Source organism: Bradysia coprophila, unplaced genomic scaffold (genome assembly GCF_014529535.1).
Source record: "Bradysia coprophila strain Holo2 unplaced genomic scaffold, BU_Bcop_v1 contig_350, whole genome shotgun sequence".
Taxonomy (NCBI): domain Eukaryota; kingdom Metazoa; phylum Arthropoda; class Insecta; order Diptera; family Sciaridae; genus Bradysia; species Bradysia coprophila.
The window spans coordinates 12,650,160-12,674,998 of record NW_023503608.1 but is presented as its reverse complement, the minus strand read 5'-3'; the positions used below and the strand labels follow the sequence as shown (position 1 = coordinate 12,674,998).

The 24,839-nt window shown below is 33.3% G+C and overlaps 1 protein-coding gene across 1 annotated transcript in view; it reads right to left on the bottom strand.

Moving 5' to 3' along the window:
- LOC119081108 (acid sphingomyelinase-like phosphodiesterase 3b) overlaps nucleotides 1-24,839 on the bottom strand; it is a gene marked incomplete at its 3' end in the record, with an annotated part of 52,557 nt that overhangs the window by 6,637 nt on the left and 21,081 nt on the right. Inside the window, exons 3-6 of the mRNA XM_037189849.1 lie at nucleotides 12,750-12,818; nucleotides 9,913-10,072; nucleotides 4,443-4,654; nucleotides 3,010-3,365 (exon numbers count right to left, since the gene is read on the bottom strand). Of these exons, the coding sequence (XP_037045744.1) occupies nucleotides 3,010-3,365; nucleotides 4,443-4,654; nucleotides 9,913-10,072; nucleotides 12,750-12,818 (797 nt within the window). The remainder of the gene's footprint in view (nucleotides 1-3,009; nucleotides 3,366-4,442; nucleotides 4,655-9,912; nucleotides 10,073-12,749; nucleotides 12,819-24,839) is intronic.

Here is a 24,839-nt window from a genome sequence, read left to right as displayed (position 1 = left end):
TGCCGTGGGCCGATATGTAGGCTTTGACTTACACTGATGATATTGAAAAGGTATTATCGGGCTTATCGAAATTGCATGAGAATTATTTTTTATTAACCAAATTTTTAAGCTATTTAATGTTTCAGAAAAAAAAGTCGATAATCACTGTGCTGATTAAGAGGAGCGGTTTTTGAACTGCTGCTCATTGACTATTTCTGAGAAATTTTTTTCGCTAAAATTTCTAAATTTTCCCGAATTTTCCTACATTTTACCAAAAAATATTTATGGGAAAATTTGAAGAAATGTAAAGCAAGGGTTTGCACATACGTATGTAGTCAAACGAAAGTTTTTTCAGACGAATCAGTGCCATTGAGACAGGTACATTGTCGAATCAATGATAATCAACTAAATACGTCTTTCGTTAGCTTTCGGTAGCTTTACCATAGGACTGGCCTCGAGTTAGGAAGTTTGGTGATAAGTTGAAATCACATTTCAACTATGATTCGCTAGACTTTTTCGTATGCAAATCGGATAGATAAAATCTTTATTTAAAAGACGTTCCTATCGTAGTTGCTATTTACACAGCGTTCGATGGAGCACTGTATCGGGTACCACTGTTGCTATGGCCTGATGATAAATGGTATATTTGAACTGCATAGCAATGCAAAACGTCGAACGGCGCATTTTAATACTCTCAGAGAAAAATGTCTAGGGGCAAATCTCTGATTTTTTTAGTATGTGAGAAATGTGAGAAAATTTAGGAAAATATGGAAAAATGTTTTTCCAGAGATAATCCCTGATTCAGTACAATTAGTCCAAGAAGTGCGTCACTGATCGAGTAACAAATTATCTGCCAAAAACATCACGTACAATTTTCTATTTATCGTACTATTTCTCCGATAAAATCCTAATAATGCTCTTACGTGTGATTGTTTGACTGTGTTCTATATTTTATTAACAAAATTCAATTCATATTCTATCGAAACCAATATGCTGTTGGAACACGTGTCTACGATTAGGAGCCTATTAATCAAAAAATTTGTCGTTCCTAATGACATAAAGCAATCTTTTTTTCGGTGTAATACCGAACCGAACAACCAAACAAAAGTGAAACAATATAACATCGTCGCCTATACATCTGGATTAGAAAGTTGGTAGTTTTTTTTTTCTTCGTTAAACAAGTAATTTGATATTATGCTTGGATATTATGGTCTAATTCGACAACAGAAAAATTAAAAGTTTTACGACACGTAAGTGATTTTCCATCATATATCATTTGGGTTGAATTAACCATAAATTGCATGTCTCAGTGTGTTAAAAAAAATTGAATAAAACTCGTCGTACATTCGTGATAAATTAGACTACCACATAAATAAAAAAGTTGTGGCAAAGCAAAAATCTGCATGAAATCACAGTTGTCTTCTTTGCTCGTTAAATTTTGATCTATTCCGTATTTATCACGCCGAAATACGTTCGCCACGTTCGAATCGTATATGTTAAAATATGTAAAACGTTAGAAAATCAGAACTCGTATAATTGTTAAATGAGTTATGTTATTCGAAAAAAATAAAATAAAATCGAAGCAAATGCTTTTGAATGAATAACGCTACGAATATCAAACATTGTATCAACATTTTTCTCGGTAAAGTTCAATGCAAAGAAGAGTAGAAATGAAAAAAAAATAAATTCAACACGAATTCAGTAAGAAAATGCTAGCGAAACTCCCAAACAACTTCATTCATATTTCATACAAGTTAAGTAAACATCAACCAAAGTTTTTCGATAATCTTTTCACAATCTTTCGAAAATCTTTTCGTTTTGTTTGAGAAATTGAAGAAGGGAGGAGGGGACAAGAGCATATACACCAATATGAAGGAAAAAAAAGCGAACCACCACAATGTTGGAACAGAGGGAGCAGAGCATAATTTTTGATTTGATCAATATTCCGAACATGAATTGCTGAATTTTGTGTATAATTTCAATTCAACTTTTATTATGAAAAGAAAACCTTAACGAATTCACAATAATTTGTGCCTGCTTTGAAAATAGTTGACTAGCAATAAACTTTTATAATTATTGTGACTTCTGTGACCGAGTTCTCTATTTAACAACAACTCCAGAGCATTGGCCTTTTTATGGAATCTGTAACAGAGAAATAACGAATTTACTTTGCCAATATAGAAACGAATTCGCACGGCTTGTTGTGTGTACATTTTAATGGTCAGCTAATTCGCTTAAAAACTCATTTTAGCCAAGAGTTAGAATAACATTGCTAGTAATGTTCACACCCCTGTTACACCCCTCAAGCAACTGTATTGCGGAAATAATTTCGTACACTTTTTGTTAGCGAACTCCAGAAATGGTTTTGCACAAATGACGTATACCATAAAATCATAGCGCTTTATGACTATGATGGAAGTAAATGTAATTGGAAAACTTTATCATCCATGACCGAATTTGCTCATATAATTTGGTAATGTAAATTCAAATTTTTAATTGCACATTTACACATTTGATTTTTTTGACTCAATGAGCCATGTCGTTGTGTGGAGATATATTTGACATTGTTGTATGATGAAAATCGTTTTTGGAAAAATAGTTCAGTATTAGGTTAAAACGATTGAACTGATCAAAGAATCTTACGTATGTATAGAGAGAACACAGTCTCCTTTTGAAGGTGCGCCTTTGTTATACCTTTGTTCTATGAGCCTGATGATTGACCCTGATTGACTCAGCGTCTTGCAACTGATTTGAACAAAAGAAGGAATAGATTCAATTTTATATTGAGATGAATTCGACTAAAATAAAGTTAGATCTTAGTCTTGTTGCATTGCTGTTACAGTTAGTAAACAACAACTGGCTATTCTAATGGCTAAGTTACATCAACGATCGTAATGAAATATATTCACATTTCTGAAACATTCAATTGCATCGTAATTGAAAATTTAAATTATTGCCAAACAATGGTTCGAATAGCAATGGAAGAGAAAACAGCAATTTATCAAAAATGCCAAAATAAAAATTGCTTACCGTTTCTTTATTGCGGTTCGACTTGGCCAGCACCTCTTCCAACCAATCCCATTGTTTCTGTGATTCATGGCTGTCGCTACCCGACAATGCGCTCACAGTACCACCCGATGCATGTGTCGCTGTTGCAGCGGCCGACGAACCGCTATAACCATTGTTGCCATTTCCACGATAGTGATTTTGATTTTGATGATGATAATGGAAATTATTGTATTCCGATGAGTCGCCAATACCTCCTGGCCTTTGTCTAACTGCCGCAGAATGTGTTTGCAAATATTTACCATCATGTCGCATGAAATTTGTATTTAGGACAATTATCCGTAATCGGCTTTTCGTTTGGTCTATTGTGTAATATCCACCTATAAAATAAATAAATCGAATATAATCCGGAACGCTAACCGTACCACAGGCCGGTAAGTGCACATAAACAATATGATTTTAATTATGTGATTCGAAGGCGAAATTGTGCCAATTCACCAGGATATGAATTATGCATAACAATCATATTGAGCGAGTGGAATTTCATTGTTAGAAATTTATGCGAATATTCCATTTAATCGCCATGCCAATTTTTTTTTATTGAAAAAAAAAACGTTTTATCGAAATATTCATGAAAAAATTCTTGAACGCGCCAGCTTCACACAATTTATTTGACTTGTAGGAAAGAATATCTGCTGCACAATGGTGTTTCTCAAAATTCAACATTTCATTTAATCATGCAGGACGTGTTCACCGACACGAATGAAAGATTGATTAAAGATCGGTCGTAATCAAGAGATGCTTATTGTGACTGATTGAATATAAATCGATGCGACTTAGAAAGGGGTTATTAAGAGGGATTTTTTTGAAAGTGAATCAGGCTCCGTCGGAGCTATTTTTTGGCGACACTTTGTTTACATGCCCAGATAGCCCTTGGTCCCAATAGTCGAAAATTGGTGTTTTTTGTACGTGATTTACCGTTGCTACAGCCTATGGACATACATGTGTGGGGGTTCATTGGATAGATATTGTCCAGGAGATGCCTATAGCCCGTAGCGGCAGTAAATCACGTAAAAAAAACACCAATTTTCGACTTTTGGTGGAAGTTCCTAAGCCAATAAAAGAATATTAAAATTAAACGACTGCGGTTTTATACTATTGGGGCCAAGGGCTAACTGGGCATGTAAACAAAGTGTCGCCAAAAATAGCTCCGACGGAGCCTGGTCCACTTTCATAAAAATCCCTCTAGGCCACTTCATATGCCATCTATCATCTTCCAAAAGTTACTCTAAGCACATATTTACAGTTTACCTGTTATCGACAGTGGCTACAAAATAATCAATTAACCTGTGGCTACAGAACGTACGTTACATTCAAATGAAGTAACAGATTCTGGTTACAAGCTAATTAGCGTCTGGTGAGTTTACCGACCATAATATCATGAAAAAAACACTAACCTTTCTCAAACGTTTGCAATGCCTCCGACGGCAACCAATGCCTCCAAAGTTCGCCCAACTTTCGAAAGCTATTTCCCTGTGCGTCTTCGTGGCCAAGTACCGGAAAGACAAATTGTGAAGAAAATGTTCGCCCCAGCAAATCGGTTATGTTACGTAACAACTCGAGTCGGTGTGGTTCACTATGACGCCTCGTTGAGTGCGCCAAGCCATCACTGCAATTTGAATAGAAAATGGATAGATTTGAATCTTTTATCGTTTTATTGTTTGTTTGTTTATTCTCCATTCGGTGTGGTATTGGTTTTACAAGTGCAGAAGCAGAAGAAATTGCAAATAGTTCCTATTTGAATGAATATATTACTCTGATACAAGATGTACCATTGCTTACACCTCTCCATATATATATGTGAAACCTGTTCTAACTGTAGATCTGCTCTTCCAAAGAATAGACGTATTATTTAAATGGTTCTTATTTATATACGAAAATGGAGAACAACAAATTGTGGTGAATGGGGGAAGCAATGCATTGAATTCTTTGCATCGTATTTCGGTGCAATTTATTCAATTTGGATTTGGTAGAAATGTTCGCAAACAAGCAGACATGTTGAATAAGTTTCGTGGTATTGATATAGTGTTTTCCTGGATATATCTTCATGAACACGAACATGAACTTTGAGAATTAATTGAATTAACGAGATGGCATTTTGAATCTTAGCGTTCAGTTGTTGTATTAGTTGGAAGTGTTACATCTTGAATCCAAATGTTACTTGTCTCGAGAACATTAATTTATTGTCTACGTCTTGTTATATACGACGAATGCCAAACAAAATGAGAGAAAATTGGATTTCTATCGATGAACAGTTTCATCGAATTTTTCTTTTAGAAAGCATTGAATGGTTTCTGATTCAGGTACTGTAGATTGATTAGGTCATTCAAGCATTATTTCAACAGAATTTGCGAAAAGTCGTTACATTTGATTGAAAAGTTGAATACAATCAAGTGAGGCAACATAAAGACGAATTCAGTGGAAAGACACATGAATAACATTTTATTGTACTTTAGCACCTTCTGCGCTGGTTGATCAATAGAATGAAAGTGTACAATAGTCAGGTAAAAGACTGTGAAACAACCAGCTAAAAACAATGACTGTAATCCTTTTGAAAGACAACACTATGACGAAAATACAATAATTTTTCAGTTAGGTTGAACTCGATTGAACAAAGAGCAACCAACCGAGTTATTTTAATTTAGATGAATAACTAACCTCGCACAAACCTGTGAACAGTCACTTTGTTCATTATTTTCATCAAAAACTTCCTCGCTGAGTAAGACTTTGACTCCGAAATGATATTGTTTTACCAAAAACAAAAGCACAACAACAATGAATTTTTGCTTTAGCTTTCAAAAATCAACCCTATTGCGACGACGCAGGCAGTGACCCTGCAGAAGTGCAGATAAAAAACGAAAATAACAAAAAAATCATAATTCGTTCAACAAAGAGACAAACAAGCATTATTACTGTCGTATAGAATTAGCACTCCATTGTTTTCCAGAGCTGAAATATGTGAATAAATTTTGTAAAACAGAAAAAATTGCAATTTTAAATTAAAAAAAATAAAAATAAATAAAAATGAAATTGAATGTAATGTTAGAAACCTCTCATTCAAACGAACAAAACAGAAAAAATATCAACGTAACAACGTCAAAAAAATATGAAAAACTAAAATAAAATTTTATCGAATGAAACTTAAGGGCACTTTATTTCATTTCGCTACATTATTGTTATTTGCGTTCCAAAAAGTTCAATGTAAATTTGCTTTTAGCTTTTTCAATCACCGATCCTACATGCTATAAATGTATTTTTATAAGATAAACATTTTGATGGAAAAAGACAATATTCTGTTGTTACATCAAGCACATATATATATCGCACAGCTATTGACTGTTTGCGCACATATATATATATATATATATATATATATATATATATTGTACAGTTACATTTACCAGCAGTTCAGGGCAATGGATGGTCGACCACTCTTTTCTGGCACACAATTTGTTTCTACGCTGAATGTAACTAGCATGAATGTGATGCGATAGAAGAAAATTTAATAAAACAAAATGGCAAAAAAATTCTCAATTGCAATATATTAGGGATATTGCATGATACTGACGTAATATACGACCAGCAATATACTAAAAGAAGTAGATAAGTGGATACAGTTTTGTCGGAACGTCGCAATTTCTTTTACTCTTACTTGGCACCTCGATGTATACGTGTGTGTAGGACTTTACTTTTATTATGTCAAGCTCTGCATGTTGTACCGAACTTATTCGATTAATTTTTATTCGCCAGATAAGCACACAAGCTTTTAATTGGAAGTTTTTAAAATGGGGTGACGGACACAGATGATTGTATAATGCTTGTCCTACCTTAAGGCGAAGACAATTAAATGATGAAAGCTACACCAAAGTAATTATCTCATAGACCAGGCCATGCATGCATTATGGGGCAGAGCTAAAGTTAGTAAACACGCAATTCTGAAAGTCTTTTGTGTGATACATAAGCTAACATTTCTAAAAGCGAACAAAATCAAGTCTTTTCTATACCAGAACCGGATCAAGAGAAACTACTTTTGAAATAAAATTTCATTTATATGAACCAATTTACTAAACTAACTGTAATTTATGCGATTGTGCTGCTGCAGACCTATCTACTGTTTAAATTACAATTATACACTACCTACCTACACCACACACAAGCTTAGTGTAATGTAACGTATTACTATATTAAGTTCTGTATTATGGGTACACATCGTCGTCGCCAAAACAGCATAATACAATTTTAAAAGCTCGAATGCAGCCAAAAACCGCTTGTGCCTCGTTATTGAACTAATTCTTGTGAATGTCGTTTTGAACTTCAAGATTAAAACAATATGCAAATGAGTTTGAGTTCGTTATATAGCCACCACCGTCACCTCAAACACACATATATATACCCATACACGACGGATATACATCAGAGTTACATTTTATTTGGGTTTTCCATTCTCTACACAGCGTAAAAGTCCTTTTTGACTGGGTATAATGGTATAGTGAAGGGACGGCACAATGTCGGTGCGGTTCTTATACACTAGTAGCAAATACTGCGTTGTTCACCATTTCTACACAGAATAACACCGTTTTCCGGCTATGAGAAAATCAATAGAGGATTCTGTAAAGTATAAAATACTTCGTATACCTAAAGGTGAATTAAGAATGAATTATGTGGCTTTTTTAACTGTGAATGGATGTACGTATATATTATATTATATACATGTTCGTAAAATTCGTAGATGGCGCTTGCTGGTATAAGCGCACATAATTGAGTGAAATAAATTTTTATTTTTTCTTTAACTTTTTTCCATTGTTGGGGGTGGTAGAAATAATCGACGAACTCAATTTTAATTTTTATGTGACGTGAAAATGAATTAATAATTAGCAAAAGAAAAAAAAAGGTTTTCAGTTGTAAATTATTGTGATGTATGTGTGTGAATGCTATGTATAACGTTCGAGCTTGGTGTCGTACACTAGAAGCGACTGACGCAAATTCAACTCATCAATCAAACGGAATTATGCTTTATTGCCTTAATATGCGTTAATATAATGAATTTTAATAGCCTGGATAAAATGTGTATTGTTATGTAAGGCTTTCGGGGGGGTTTGTCGTTAAGTGAGTTGGTTGATATTTTATTAACGAGAGTATATATCCATAAAATTTGCATGGTTGTTACACCATGTTCCTCGCCGTGTTCATAAAGTATGAAAACAATTTGAAATCCAAAATCCAATTTAAATATGAAAAATGTGTGTATATGGCTGCGAGCACCTAAAGCTCTCCTATTCGAAGTATTATTTATAAGCATTAATTTGTGCGTTACAATAGATTGAAACGGAAACAATAAGCTTGGGAGAATTTTCAAATTGAATAAATTATATGACATTGTTTTGTGTGTAGTAAGCATACCAGCAGCATAGCTGTTTCCAAGATTATTTCACAGATTCGTCGATTCTAATTAAAATGTTTCATCACAAGAATAAGAGAGGAAGAGAAATTATTTTGGCATTCAGTTATGAACCATTTTGAATGGACGGACTTATGAACAGTTTTGAATAGACGAACTTCTTTACCAAAAAATGTTGGAATTTTAAACCAACTACATGATGAAAGGCTTACAGAACAACGACATTAGTCGACACTAGATATCAGATCACAACTTATTGTTTGTTGAGACATCCATTCATTTGTTTATACTGCAGGTCCATATTATGAGACAAAACATGCCGACGATTTTGGTAACACACATTGCATATGGTATCGATAGCGACGACAATGTAATGTAATCTTTTATGTCAGAGTGTACTATTTATTGAAGTAAACGATTTTTTATCTGTCACCAGTAAATACTTCAAACAAAAGAAGTAATAGAATTGATGACTAATTTAGTGGATAACTTATAGTCTGTGAATCAAACCAAAGCAAAGACATCACTCGATTGTTCATAAGATTTCTCTAATTTGTTAGACGCACTGGCATCGATGTTTAGCTAAAATTGTTGCCTATATTTGTGTGTTTCGTATGCGTATTGTATTTTCGATGACTCCTTTTGAAAGAATGTACGACCGCAAGAACGACCACGAATGTGTTAACTTTCAATAAAAAATAGATTGAGGTTGCAGCAGTTTCACCATTTCTGAGAAAAGCCAGCAGTTTAACAAAACTTTCATAAAGTGCTTTGTGCGTTCAGAGCTGGTCAATTTGTTACAACTCAATCTATTTTTTATTGAAAGCTAACACATTCGCGGTCATCGTTCCGGTTATACATTTTTGAGAAAGGATTCTGGTGTGAGGACATCGTCAAAAATAACGTAAAACAGATTATTTAAAAAAACGCCCAAATGAGTGCCTCAAAGGCATCGATGCTTTGCTAAAATTGTAGCCTACATTTGTGTGTCTCGTACTTCATTTTTGATGATATCTTTTCATCAGAATTCTTTTTGAAAAACGTACGACCGCAATACCGACCACGAATGTGTTAGCTTTAAATAAAAATTAGTTTTGGTTGTGGCCTTTTGATCAGCTCCGAGAAAAGTCTTCAGTTTAACAACAAATTTATAAATTGCAGAGTGACATCAGAGCTGGTCAAACCGGTATTCCATTTTTTATTGAAAGCCTCATTCGCGTTCGTACATTTTTGAGAAAGGATTCGGTTGATAAGGCATCATCAAAAATAATCTAAAATGGAGTATTTAAAAAACGCCAAAATGTATACTTTTCAGCAAAGCATCCATAAACTATTTATATATCAATACCATTTTTAAATAACGTTCTATAGCAAATCTTTCCTTTTAGGATAATGGTTTTGTGACCAGCTCAGACAGTCTCAAATATATTTGTAAAGAATAAAGAAACATAAATCAATAATATTTTTACCCCGTCCACAAAACGAATTCCACATTATCTCCTTGTCTCGACTTCATCGCCTGTGTAGCTGACTCAAGCAAACTCCATGGACTGTCACACAGATAATCCCCGAAATGACCTGGCGGATGAGTAGGTGAATTAGTCTGACGACCTTCAATACGCCAGCAACCTGGAAAAAAATAAAGGATATATTAAATTACATTTTATGGAGAGGAAAAAAAACCCCAAAGAAAAATAAATGAAAAATAAAAGAAAGAAAAAAATCAAATGAAATCTCAGATTTTCTGTATTAGATTTAACAATATCCTTAAAGTGTACAAAGGAGGTTAGGTTGTTCTGTTCCCTGAGTAGGATTGAAGAGAGATTTTTATTATATGTTTCTATGTTAAAAGGATGGAAAAAGGATAAAAATTACGTTAATGTTTTGAAGTTGAAATGGTTTGAATTTGCTTAGCTTCCCTATGAGTACGGTTTATTACATTATAAATGTTGGTATAATATACAATTGTTAAGTAGGTAAATTAGAATAAACGTAATTTCTTCAAAGGTTAAACGAAATTCATACGAATATTGTACAATCGTTATCCTTTTTTTCTCGGGGAGGGTAGGCAGCATTTAAACCAGATTGGCTAGAGCGTCATGGTTACAAAATACCGTAGTTATTTACCCTAATTACGTTTTTACGATTCAAAACCGCTTCGTATTGGTTATACGTTTGAATTTCTAGAACGCACGTTATAATTTCCTTTTGACCATGCTTTTGTAATTGGGCTACAAATTATACAGTAACGCAACACCGAATAAACATTCGAATAAAGGAAATAAATTTCGCCTCACAATAGACACATGTATTTCAAGAGAAGGATACTTCTTAACGCGACTGGTCCCATTTAAAAAATGAATTTCTGAATTTCTAAAATTAATTTTGTACCAACGTTTAGCAGTTGACAATTGATTAATTAAACATGCGTTCATCAATTATTACAGAGACACATTAAAAAGTTTAATTATGCGTCAGACGAAATGTATCATTATAAGCATAGAAAATTGGCTTAAATGAAGATGGATTGAATTGTTTACATACTGGAGCTAGAATCACTACATATCATTGGTATTCACATTGTTTTGACTGGAAAAATAAAGTAAAATTCGTCTCCATACCATACGTCTAAAAGTAAAATCACTAGTCCTAGCCTAGCCTAGCATTAACAAAGAAAATTTTGGAGGCTAATGATGTTTCTATCGTAAATAAGATACAGCGGACATTGGTGATATTTGTATAGAAAGTTTCAGCTGTTTTCCTGCTGTTCTATTCATACAACAAACTAACTTGTACATCTTTATAAGTGTGGATTAGTGTGGACACGCACGCACTTAGTAGTGGTAAACATGCCAACACGTCCCAGAAATGATTTTAGACTTAAGAGTGATATCGCCAAATCTTCAGGTGATTTTTTTAACTTTGGAAACAAGCGGTCTCCGATTTTAATGAGTAATAGCTCGTTGGATTCGTCTTTCAATTCTAGGAAACACGTGTCTTTCACTTTTTCTTAAAAAAAATTGGTTTCTTTGAAAAGCGCTCAAAAGTGAAGACATGTCAGAGGGTACCAAAAACAGTTTTTCGGCAATAGCTCAAGAAAAAATTATTTTAAATTGTTGTAATGTTGTACGATTGTCGGCCTTGAAAAGACCTACAGGTGGAGTATACGCAGGAAAAAATCTACATTTTGGCACCAACTTTTTTTTCAAGACTTCTGTAGGCTTGCAGCCCAAAAGTACTGGGTTCATTTATATGTGCAACGATAGTGGGTGAGGTGAATATTGAATTAAATTTTGAGAAAATCTGGTGGAGGATCCCACTCTTGTCCACTTATTTCTATTCATACAACAGTGTAGGTAAGAGTAACAGTGAAGGTAAATAAAGAAAATCTAAAAAATTCTCATACATTAATTACGCTTTACAAACGTAACGGTTTTACGCCGGTAACACAATTTCTAACAGAACGAGGAGAAAAACTACATGTGTTGAGTGGTTGAAAAAGAGTAAAGCTTATCTCTGAAATGCCCCTAAAATATTCATGTTAAGTGAATTTTTAAGAGATATTGTGGGAATGGTTTGTCTCTACGTATACATGCATAATACTAAGAGTAGCGAGAAATGTTTTTTCTTCGTCTGTAAATGGAAAGGAAATGGAAAAACGAGACTGTTTCAAAGATTTCTAGAAAAAAAAAACATTTGAAATAGTTTCACTGCACCCAGACAGTATGCAATATTTAGTGAGCAATTCCACCAAAGTTGCAATCGTTTTCATGAATGTTACGGAATGCAGAGAATTTTTGTTACTCAATTTTGCACTTACCAGAATGATAAGTAGCCGCAAGACGTGGAAAGTACGAAATAAAATTACACACACTCTGCTATGATGTTCGGAATTTTGAACCCTATTCTACCTTGACTTCGACACACTTGGAAACCTCTCCTTTTTTGTGTTTCGTTTATTCATCTATTGCATTTTAAAAGCACGCAATGCTCATATTAAAGGACGTCCTTAAAAGGTCAATTACTTAATATGGCAACGTTTCCCGAATAGCTTTTTCATCTGTTATCGATAATAACGACGGAGAAAAGCGATGTGCAAGTTATCAAAGGCAAAATGTGTAACAGCTAAAGAAATTCTTATTTCAATTCATTGAAAATTCGCAAGTCAAAAAAGGACTCGACTCCAGACGTTAAAGACACGACACAAAATGTTATCGGCGTCTCACTTCTCATTTCACTAATTGACGGCACAAAAAAATTGAGAACCATTGCAAATGAAATACTAAAATACGAAATTTATACTCACTCTTCGACACATCTCCGCTAGTTGAGTAAGACCGATCCAAGTGTAGGTCTGTAATATGCCAAAAATACCCTGAAAATATAGACGAAAATAATTTATTAATGAGATATCCTGCCAAGCACAACGATGGAAAATATCAGAGGAAATGTTATGAAAAAGTCTTTTATTATGTGGATGTTATTAGGTAATGAATGGAGTTACTTCATGTTTATTCTATCTAAAAGGATAAATATGTATCCGACTCCGACAATGTGTACACGAAAAAAAGAAAGGAAAAAAACGAAATTTGAAACAAAATTAGGTCGAAAGGATAATCAAATATGTACACTTATGTCTGTATATAATATCCGTACCATTTATACACCTGTGTAGTGTATACGGTATACAGTGTACAAATAAAATTGTATTTTCTTCGGTTGCTTTGAATAAACGAAATCAAGGAACAAAATTATGACTATAATTACGTGCTTTTGTAACTGTCATTGCTGAACTTGATAGGTGTATTTAGCATGTGTATACCTGCCTATAAACTAAAATGAATGAAAAAGTTACTACAACTAAACTTAATTTTATTAAATATTTGTTTTGTGGGCGGACAGTTTTCTTAAACATTATTGTTTATACATTGGACTTATTTAAGATAGGTATTGTTCATTCGGCCGTATGTTTAACAGGGACATTCTAGATTGAAATAAAACTTTTCGATATTTCCATATGATGCTTCATGAAAGGGCTAGTTGTATGGTATCGATAGCGACTAGCGACAACGAAAATAGGCGATGACAGGTAAAAAAATTTTGTTTAACACACTCGGAGATAATTTGAACAAAGTAAGTAGCAGATTATGATAATTATGATCTGATACGCTTGCCGTTTATAAAAGGTCAAGTAGTTTTAGACTATTGATATTTTTCCAAAGTACTTACATTTACTTTAAATTCTTATACATATTGGTTTTGTCAACAACTGTCTTCTTAATGCGGTTCATACTAATTTGCTTGAATACATTTAAAATAATAAAATTTTGTGTCAAAAAAGAAATGTGGCACAAGAGTCACAATGTTTGCAATCCATCAGTTTGCATCCCTCTGCAAACACGAAACACGAAACCTCACATAATGAAGGCCTTGCAAATAGCTTCCGTTTATAAAAACAAATAGCTTCTGTCCAGCCATTATACCTCTACTTGAAAGTCAATAACATATATTTGATTTTTTCCCCTTTTTAGCTGCCGAATCGTGTTCAAAAATCGAGGCGCAAATGACCATTTCATATAACATATCAAAATCGTTTTTTATTCGGGGTTAAAATGTCACTGATAGGCAAAACACATCGACTTTTTAATTATTTGGAACTCGTTCAAACAAGTAATCAAACAAATTTTTAAAAAAATTATCAAGAGTTTAAAATATGTAAAATTAAAATACAAAGAAAACTCGAGAATACTTTTTTATGTAATTGATTTTATGATTGAACCCGAAAATCGAAAAAAAGCGCAATTACAGCTTACACCTATTATTTCAATTGATTCCTGGCTCACAAAACTTGCATAATTGTACTGTACTACGATCGTTCGGCAAATCATCTGTTAAAGACAACGACCACAAAAATAAACAATGAGCTTCCGGTTAATAACATTTTTTTATAAAAATATTTATGTTTACACTTTCGAAGTAAAAGATTTTGTATCAACCGTCAGAAAATTGTTCAAACAACAGAAGTAACAGACATAATGACTCCTCCGTATGCAAAATGTTAAGTTACTGGATTGTGACAACCAACTGTGCCAGTTGTAGTCAATAAACAAGCATAATACAGCACATGTGAATTGAACTCATAACTATAATAATTTCTGAAAATAAATTCTAATACAAAACCACGTTATATAAACAAGCACTTAACTATCATCCATGGCTTTACATAATTAACTGCTTTACTGCTCTATGTAGTAAAACTTTTGCCAAGAAAGTATTTCAACCAAAAAATGTATTTTGGCGTATATTTTAGCCACACTAAACCCACCATGATCCCCTTTTAAAGAAGATTTATTTTAGCCCACAAAAACAGAAACAAATGTGCTAGGATGAGTAAATAAGTATTCGATCTTTATACATATAGCATTTTAAACTGCATGCAAGCGGGAAAAGGGCATATGATTTAATAATAAAATAGTGCTTTGATGGTATAAAGGTTGAAAAACCACCATACGTTTTTGTATAAAATTATTAAAGTAAAATTGGCACTAAAACACAAGGAATTATTCGCATGACTTAATACACCATATTTGATTGTAAAATTTACTAAAAATTACGTCTAAAACTAGAATAAATTTGAGAATGTTGGCTCAGGATGTAGCAAATACGGTTCCACTTCTCACATTAACTGTTCTACGTAAATGTAACGAACCCTGTACCAATTCATGCATATTTGATGAAGTTTTGGTTTTCCATGTAATAATTTCAAAAGGAAAATTTTATTTACCAAAATTGTTACACATTCTACTACTTGCATCTATATAATAATAATTTATCTATTTACCCAAATTTTGTAGAATAATACATGGTTTGGGGCCCCACTTAATATATAACACACGTTACTATACTAATATCTACATGATATATAGTGAATGAATGTGTGTGTGTGTATCAACCCGATGCGTACATATATTAGCCGACAACCACGTGAAAATATCGAGGTGTACAGAAATGTTATTATACATAACCGCAGAGAGTCTCCATCATATAGGCCTTACACGATACAATACGAAAATATTTTCACAATGGATGTTTTATGTGTTGTCTAGAGGGTGGAAATGAGGGTAGGATACACGTATATTATGTATGCAGTACGAACGTGTACATAATATATTATGCGAAATTTTATCGTGGGAAATTGTAAACTTTATCAGAAATTCAACCAATTAAAGTTGATGTTATGTACACGTTTTATGTACGTATGGCACACTTATATGGCAGTGATATAGAGAAAACTTTCCGTGTAGATAATGTTCGTTAAGAAAATATCAACGAAACCACACAATCATTGAGTTATATAAAGCTGTGACAAATTTGATAGTTAAAAAAAATAAATTCTTTGCGATACGGTTCACTACGCAATATTAACGAGCATTCCCGAAGTCAAGGGATAATGATTTCAGTCACAATTTAACGTCGGTCTGACAGTTTCATACTTTTATATCCATATTTTCTAACATTTTTTCACGTTGTTGTGACAAAATTCAAACCCTTTTTTTTCGAATGTTCAAGGATTTCGTTTGTGACTCGATTCAAATAGATGAATAAGTAGCAGCATCTAATTAGGTAAAGTTTTACAAGCCTGATGCGAAGAGACCTTAGGCTCAGTCACGTTGCTACAAGCGTATGCTCGAAAATGTATATATCTATATGCCTTCTCACGTAATACGTGCACAACCGTACCTCAACATCCAATTATGATCAATTAGAATCAAAATGTTTGTTTAACAGTGCTTTGTTGCCATATTATACCTCTGATAAATCGAAATAATGTAACGGTAATTTTCCATAGTAGTTAATGTGAAATATTATACTGAGTTATGCGATTACCGATTATTAAACTAAAACAAAGCGGCAACACCATACTCCTGTTCCTGTAATTCTACTACACACGTTGTATATCTTTTACACCTTACTTAAAGCGCTTACCTACAAGTTATGTATATAGATGGGTATACATAAGAATGTATATAACAAAATAGTTATACGTAGTGTGGACTGAATGAATGAAATTATTTCAACAAAGCTTTCACTGAGGACCCAAAATTATAGTACTAAACTCACCTATTAAAATGAATAGTTAAAGGGGCTTTATAATAAAATATACGTAAATGAACTGGAAAAGGTGCATGAATTTTGTGTTAAAGTGTGATAGTACTCCCATCATCATATCGTGTGTATGGTGGTGTATAGATATTGTGTACTTTGCTGCACGAATACGTATTAACTCAATGTTTGAATCCTGGCGGAGCAATTTGTACTTATTTAGGAAAAAGGTTTTTTTCAATATACGTTTTTTTTTTCGTTGTTGCTGTAGAAATAACCCCAAACATTAATTAGTAAGTACTTTGTCTGGGAAAATGTGTCCCAGGCCGGCAGTGAAAAATTATTACCTTTTTATTTATAGATATGTTGCACGTGTATTTCTCAATCATATCATTCAATAAAGTAGAAAGCTTAATTAAAATCATAGTAATTGAAGTTGAGCGTTCCACTTAACATAGAGCTATAAAAACAATAAAATTTTCTGCGTGGGAAATCTTAAAGGAATTCATAACTAGAGGTCGTCAATTATGTTAAATAAGTTACACTAGAGCATAAGCCCGGCAAGTTGAAGGTTGTGAGTTCGTGTCTCACCCGTGCACATAAAAATTTTTATTTCAAATCCAATTCGATTTAAGTATTTCTAGAGCTGAAAATGGTAAAGGAAGTTACACTAGCTTCGGAGGCTAGTTTCATTGTGCTAGAGTCCAGTGTACCCGGTTCGGCATCAATGCTAGACCATTCTAGGGGCGGACAAAGAGCTCAGTTTATTCCAAGAACTCTATATTAATCTGCTTTCTAAGTCTCACCCATCTTGAAGTAACATGTGATGCAGGAACCGAGATTTATCATATGTTACGGAAGCTAGAAATGTTGAAATATAGGATTTGTAAGTGAAACGAACTTTCCATACAACATTTCCTAACATAAAGCATTTATAAAGTCGTTTGAAAAGCACTCAAAATGCGGGTCCTACGGTACATTTTCTCATAAAATGACCGATTCTTCTTGCCACAACTCCTGTGAAAGAGAATCAGAATAACATTTCTCGTCATTGGCCATTGGCAAATATTAAGGCAAGATCGATATGTTTTGTTCCTAGTTCAGTTGCGCCATATAATCTTTCTAGCGATTATATCGCATTTGTGGTAACTCTGGTAACTCATACGATGAATTTGTGTTCATATGTCTCACTGCTTCTAGCATCAACATAGAAAATATTCTGAGGCTGATGAAATGACAGTAGACACTGCGTTTCGGTTGTACAGATCGATGACTTGTTTCGTTGTATGAGTTAAAACGTACAATAAGCGATAGGTCTTATCACTAAAATCTCCAAATTTGACACTTGTCAATTCAGTGTTCATGCTAGAAGCAGTGCTGTGCTAGACTGCAGTAAAACGAGATATCAGTTAGAACCTAATTTCCTCATAGAGTATTTGCATACTTTAAGACATGGTTTGAAAGTCACGTTAAGGGGCCATTCACAAATTGCGCACGCTCAAAATTACGAATTTTAGACCCCCCCTCCCCCCTTGCACGCTAAAATGTATGGAGAAAATTTCAAAAATATATGAAGCGCACGCTTTCGTCAGACCCCCCCTCCCCCCTGAAGAGCGTGCGTAATTTGTGAATGGCCCCTAAGCTTGTGGTCCAGACTACACTTGTTATTGGCCTTAAAATGCTGTTGGAGAGGTGTCAAAACAAATCAAACAAATTATAGAACAATTTAGAGAATCAATCCTAAAAGAATTCCCAAATACTTGGATCGGGTACATCAACGAATAAAGTGAATGGGTAGCAGAATTGGCGGAGGCACCGGTTACTAACAACATTCTATATCCTGTCTTGAATGCCATCAATTTTTTCTTATACCACCTCATCAAAACTTTAATAAACCCATATACTATGACAATCGAAATCATCACAAACTCAATAAAAACTATAATCATAAGTCAGAAATATATATACAGAAAGGTCAAGGTCAAGGAAAAACAATTTCGTTCTTATACGACTTTATTCAAATATGTGTTCGCATTCCATAAGGGTGAACACAACTTTTACAAATATTCCAACACATCCTTGCCCAAACTGTGTATCTGAAATCCATATTTTGTTTCAAAGGACAACCGAAATATATATATAAAAAAAGAAGAATCGTAAAACGAAAGAGGTTAAATTAAATTAAATTTTCATTCTTTATTCTTCGCCAAACCGATAAGGGCAATTTATAACATTCTTGAATGCTTTTCTACAGAATAGTCTGGTGTGGAAAATATGGAATATGTACGGAAACAGTATAGAGGAAATTGTAGGTCATCCCGTCTGATACTGAATGTAATATAAATAATGTCGTTGAACGCGTGTTCCATAAAAATTTTTTTAGAGTTGTCCCTAGGGTCTTGGCAACCGTTATACGTACACATAACCATCTAATATTCTTTGATAAAAAAAAACCGTATTCCAATAGTGTGGTTATGTAAAATATAAAATATTGTAACATTTATAGGTGATATTCTACACATATCCCATAATACATATACGAAGATGGTATTGAATGAATACGGGTTCGGGTTATTGGGTTTCTCGTTTTATTACAGTTTCGGTGAATAAAACATAACTCAAAACAAATATGAAAACATATATTTCTTTATATATGTCGACTGAATACCTCCGTTTTGCCATGTATCCCGTTTCGGAGCTTGAGTACATGTCGAATTTATTTTCATTTTTTAAATAAAACGGTGTAATAAAGTTGCTTTATCGGTTATTGATTTGAGTTACATTCGAGTCTTCATCATTTTGCGGAGAAAATGTTCAATATACTTTGAAATGGGTCGATTTCAAAATTTTCGTTCAGTCATTTTCTCGTTTGAATCGTGATTATTTAATCAGCACAAAATTTTATCGTCCGTTTGCTAATGGATCTAACCACCGACTGGCGACTACTTTACCTAATTGCTTAAAATTTATATTTTCAAATACTTTTTTTTTCATTCAATTTTTTTTTTATCTTCGTATAAAAGAGTAAAAGAGGATAATGGAGTATTAATGTTCATTTAGAGTAGACGGAGAAAGCTCAATGACTTTCACCAGACTGGCATAAAATTTGATTTAAGCTTCCATCGATCTGATTGAATTGGAAATTTGACTAGATGTTTCCGTAAATGGGAAATTCCAAAATTTTCAGTTCCTCAACTGCCTTTGTTGTATACGTACACAAAAATAGATCAATTCATTGACACGACCGTTCTCTTCAACGTTAACCATTATTTCAATTTATTTTATTGAGGCAACGTAATTTATTCATAAATGTTATTCGAAAGGCAGCACCAGCCAAACAAATTTCGTTGAAAATTCAATTTTTTATAAATTTAATTGTTGACTGTATATATTATATAGTTCGTGGCATTTAATTAACAAACCCTCATGAACGATTTTCAAATGAATAAACACAAAAAAAAATTCTTCTAAATATAAGCAGGTAAACTCCCACTTTTCATGTCACAAAATTATTCAAATTTCACTCCAAAACGCCTTTCTTCTGTTTTAATTATGGAAACAGTCAGGAAAACCCATACATCAATCAAATCGACTAACAATATTTCGCAAGTCAACTATATTCTACACCTGCACCAAGGTGTACTGTACGAAATTTCAGTATTAAGCATTTCTCCGCCTTTCGGTCGATTGGCTTGGTTGAATTGAAGAAGGAAAATAAAAGATAATTTTTGTACATTTATCAGCTTGCCTTTCTGGAATTTGTTTTTTTTTTACATTCATCAGCTGGTCTTTCTAGAATTTGATTAGCGCCAATATTTGAACAAAATTCCACATTATTGACATAGTTTAATGATCGGTTTGATATATTGAACAAGAGCAAACGGTTTCCGAGTAATTCATTTTCCCTATTAACTGTATTGAAGCATATTCCCCACAAAGCTAGTTAATGCGTGAAGCCATACAATAAGTCGGAAAATAAAATTCAACCACGATAAATGCGACGATAACGATCTTGAATAAAATTTATGTTTAACGTGTGGACAAATTACTTGTTTGGAAGTCAATAGAAAAAATAATGTTCAGCTTACGCAAATAGAAACTAAAGTACCTGCGGTTTTCATGCATATTATGTATTATGCCTTTTAAGTTTTCCACGAGAGAATCGACATTTCAATATGCCCTTTTCACCTAAACTACAAACGGTAATACGAGCATACAAATTGCATTTACTGCAAATATGGAACGAAACGATGCATTACGGCAATGGGGAATAAAATAAGAAATTTTATGGAATTTCATAAACGAGATACATGCGCATTTTGCGAAGTTTCTATTCACAGAGAAATGTATACCCAGACCCACAGAAAAAATTGTTTGGTATTGCCTAAATCAAGTTAAATATCCCAAATTTCACTGTTACAGTCATACATCACAATCATATTTCACCACAAACATTCACTATTTTATGGTTGATTTTATATCAAAATTATGCCAAATAATGTTGGATCGAATATTCAAAATTAGCATTTGCATAATAATGCCAGGGGAGTATCTTTCTAGCATGAAATTTATATTATGTGAGTCAAGCATTTATAAATAAATGGAGAATATTTTTCGTCAGATGGAAATATATTGAATTTAAATGAGAAGATTTCATCTCACGGTATAGATAGTGAGTGTTCTATGAATATGAATTCTATAGATTCGTTTGATTTCGATTAAGTAAGGTTTTGTTATATGTATGCTTAGTAATAATATGCAATATTAGTCAAACGAACTGCTTCACGGAAGTAACAATTGAGATTTTCACTTGCATGGTTTCCATAGTTTCCGCGATGTAACGACTTTAATGGAAAAGTTTGATAAAGTTGGAAAACTTAAAACATTCACAAAATGTATACATCAAAAAAACATCATTACGCTTCCTGGTGTGATAAAATAAAGTAAAAAAAATGTTTCCATTGCAAAACAGAGTGTTTCTCTAACAGAATACGCTGTGGTGTGGTTTTATAAAAAAAGGCAAGTGGTCTACTTACACTATATATTACGAATATATGTTGAATCTACCTGCCAGCAATATATGTAAATGAAACGAGTTTGTGACACAGTTTTTGATGTCGCTAATATAACGTTTAGAATGTGTTTCGGGAATAAATATTGAGCGACATGGTAGACCGACAGCCCACCAACATACCAGTCACTTGCAGAGTAGACAGTTTTCGATCATTTTTTTTAATAATAGAATTTTTGGCCTTATGAACGAAAATGGTCATATCATCTGAAGTTGACACTCAATGATTGTCATATTGAACAATGAAACCAACGCACTTCAAGCATGAGTGGTACTCTAAATAGAGTACTGAAACTGGACAGTGTATCATACAAACATAAAACACTGTAAAAACATTTTAAAGTAAAAAAAAATACTTTCTGCAGCTGACCACTATGATCCCTCATGCTTGAAGTGCGTTGATGAAACTCATTTGAACGATATTGTTAAGAAATTTCTAATGATAATTTGTTTTAACTACCCACAGCATGATTTTCGGATTTTAGGCGACTTTTAGCGCTCATAGACTTCCACATATCAATCAAAATATAGCAATTTTGGGCTTGTTTGGCAGCAACAACAGCTTTCGATTGATACTGAACATGATAAGATTTATCAGTCACATAAAAAATGCGGATGTTTTGTAATTTTTTTTTGACTTTGAGTAAGAGCGGCTGGCGTTGCCTAAGGTGTGTCACATATCTGAGATTTCTATAGTGTTCAACCTATCTAGTCAATTATAAAATTTAACTCCCCGGTCCCCGACTCAATCGTAAAATGTTGAAGAAGTATTTGCTAAAAGTATTGGTGGGTGAGAGGCTGAGACACAAGAATAGTATATTTCAACATGGACCAATCCACACAAGGTTCGTTTACGAGAACTGACAAAAAAGAACTTAAAATCTCACCTGTAGCAGGTAATTTGTCTCCAGGTAACTTTAATTCATATGAAAAATAAACTTATCTGCAGTAGGTAACTCGTGAGAAAAAACATTACCTGGAGACATATTACCAACCACAGGTAAGATTTCAAAATCTTTTTTGTCAGTGAGGAAAGTACACGTCGCGTGTGCATTGGTCTATTTTGAAATACTACCATTCAAATGTCAAAGCACGTGCTACTGTGCGGTGTTTCAATAGTATGTTGCATAACTAGGGATTAAAAAGATGAAAAGTAGAGTTTTTATGTGAACTTGATTCGAGGCGTAGCCGAGGTCAATAAACACACGACATAGAGACTTTTTTTATTCTAAGTTATGAATGGATTTTACATGCTTATACCGTCGAAAGTAGTTCTTGAAACATGAAAAGTACGGTTTTCGACGCATGTAGCATGTAAAAAATATTTTATTCCCAGTATCCAAATCCGATTTCTCTGTAACCAAAAACGCAACAGTGACTTCCAGTCATATCCCTCTTGTTTGTTCACCTATTATTCGATTCCCGGTAACAGAATTTTTATTTCAAAATTTTCCTGGTATCCTTGATACACATTTTTTTGCAACCTCGGTGGAACCCAAATTCTACAGAACGTTATTACAACCGTGCAACAAAATGTCATTCCCATGACATTCCGAAAAATTCTAATCTTTGTTGTTTCACAACATCATTATACCAAAAAAATCCGTAAAAATTTCAAACACGAAAACAACAACAACAACGAACTTGGAAGTTTATCAAACATGAAAACTTTAACTGTTTTCTCGCTCCCCCTCTATAACGTCAAAATACTTGAAGCACATAGTTGCCTTTCAGTTATATTATTTAATAACATTCCGTGTTACGGTGCAGCTATTTCTGATTGTACATACAACACATGTGAATGCACATAAAACTAGAAAAGTTTCAAAATATTTATTTACTTAAACTCTGGTTCGGTTTAATATTTATTTTTCCTATTTCGATACACATTCCTACAAAGATATACATACACCGAATACTCATCTAGTCAATATGCTGCTAACAAGAATCGTACACAGCATTCGAATAACTACACCAACCCTATGTAATGTATCTAATACTTCACAACTTCAACAGTGTATACATAAATAGCTTTTATGCCAGAATGAAAAATTCTTTAAAGCTTAGCCAAACTTTTCTGAATAATAAGACTGCGAATTGCACTTTTTTGCAGACGAATAAAGTTTCCGTTTCTCTCAATTTTTTTTTTTTTGCTTTCATTTCATTCGTTTTACCAAAAATAAAAAAAGGAAAATTCTTCCTTGTAAATTCACAACACACTTTATGAATGTTCATGCATTTTGAGTTGTAAGTTGCAACTAATGCAATAAAATATGAATGAAATGTTATTCAAGTTATTCTTTTTATGCCCCGCTCTTGAGAAAATAGGAAAATGATTAATGATTCTTAAGCGATTCTCTGACTGATATTGCCTGTATGTAAGGGATTGAACTTTTTTTTATATTTTATTTTGTTTGATCGGAATAAATGATTTAGTGGTGAGTATTTTATCTATTTAAAAAAAAATCAATTTGATTAGAGACGGAAAACCTTTTTAGTTCTCGAATTTTGTCCAAATTAGATCTTTGAATGGCTTTAAATATCTATACAGAGTTTCAGCTAATTTTGCTTTCTTTTTAAAAGATTTAAGGTTTCACTAATTGGGGTAATTTATTTTAGAAAATACTTTCAATTGATGAAGTAAGACGAACACTTTTGATACACTTGTTAAATATGGCTAGGACAGTTTTGTGTCAAACTTTTAAAATATTATTATTTAGAAGCTGTCCATTAGATAGGCCCTACTTTAGGGGGTCTTTAGATTCTTCACTAGAATGTTTTCGTCCGAATTTCTTCGCGTCCCTCTACATCGCGCAAATTTTCTTCTTTTGGTTTGATACAAAATCTATGACTTCAACATTTGTTATCATACTCTCCGAACTATGTAAGGGAACATTAGCCAGAGCTTTTCGCTCATACTTGTAGTCGTTGTCGATAGCAGATGGCCGATGGGCGTTTCAATATGAAGTTTCCAAATGGTTGGAAGAATCAACTTGTTTAAGTTTGAAGAATTCTTAGAAAGACTATTTTACGTGAAACGTTTGAATTTTGACCATTTACCCAACAATTATTTTGATTTCCATGTTCAGATATATTGAGAAATTTTCCATTTCTGAGCTTATCAAAAAATGTCAACCCTCATCAAGGAAAAACTGCAAAACAATACAACGGAATACATTATTAAGACTTGTACCTTTCTTCAACATATAAATTCAAAAAAGG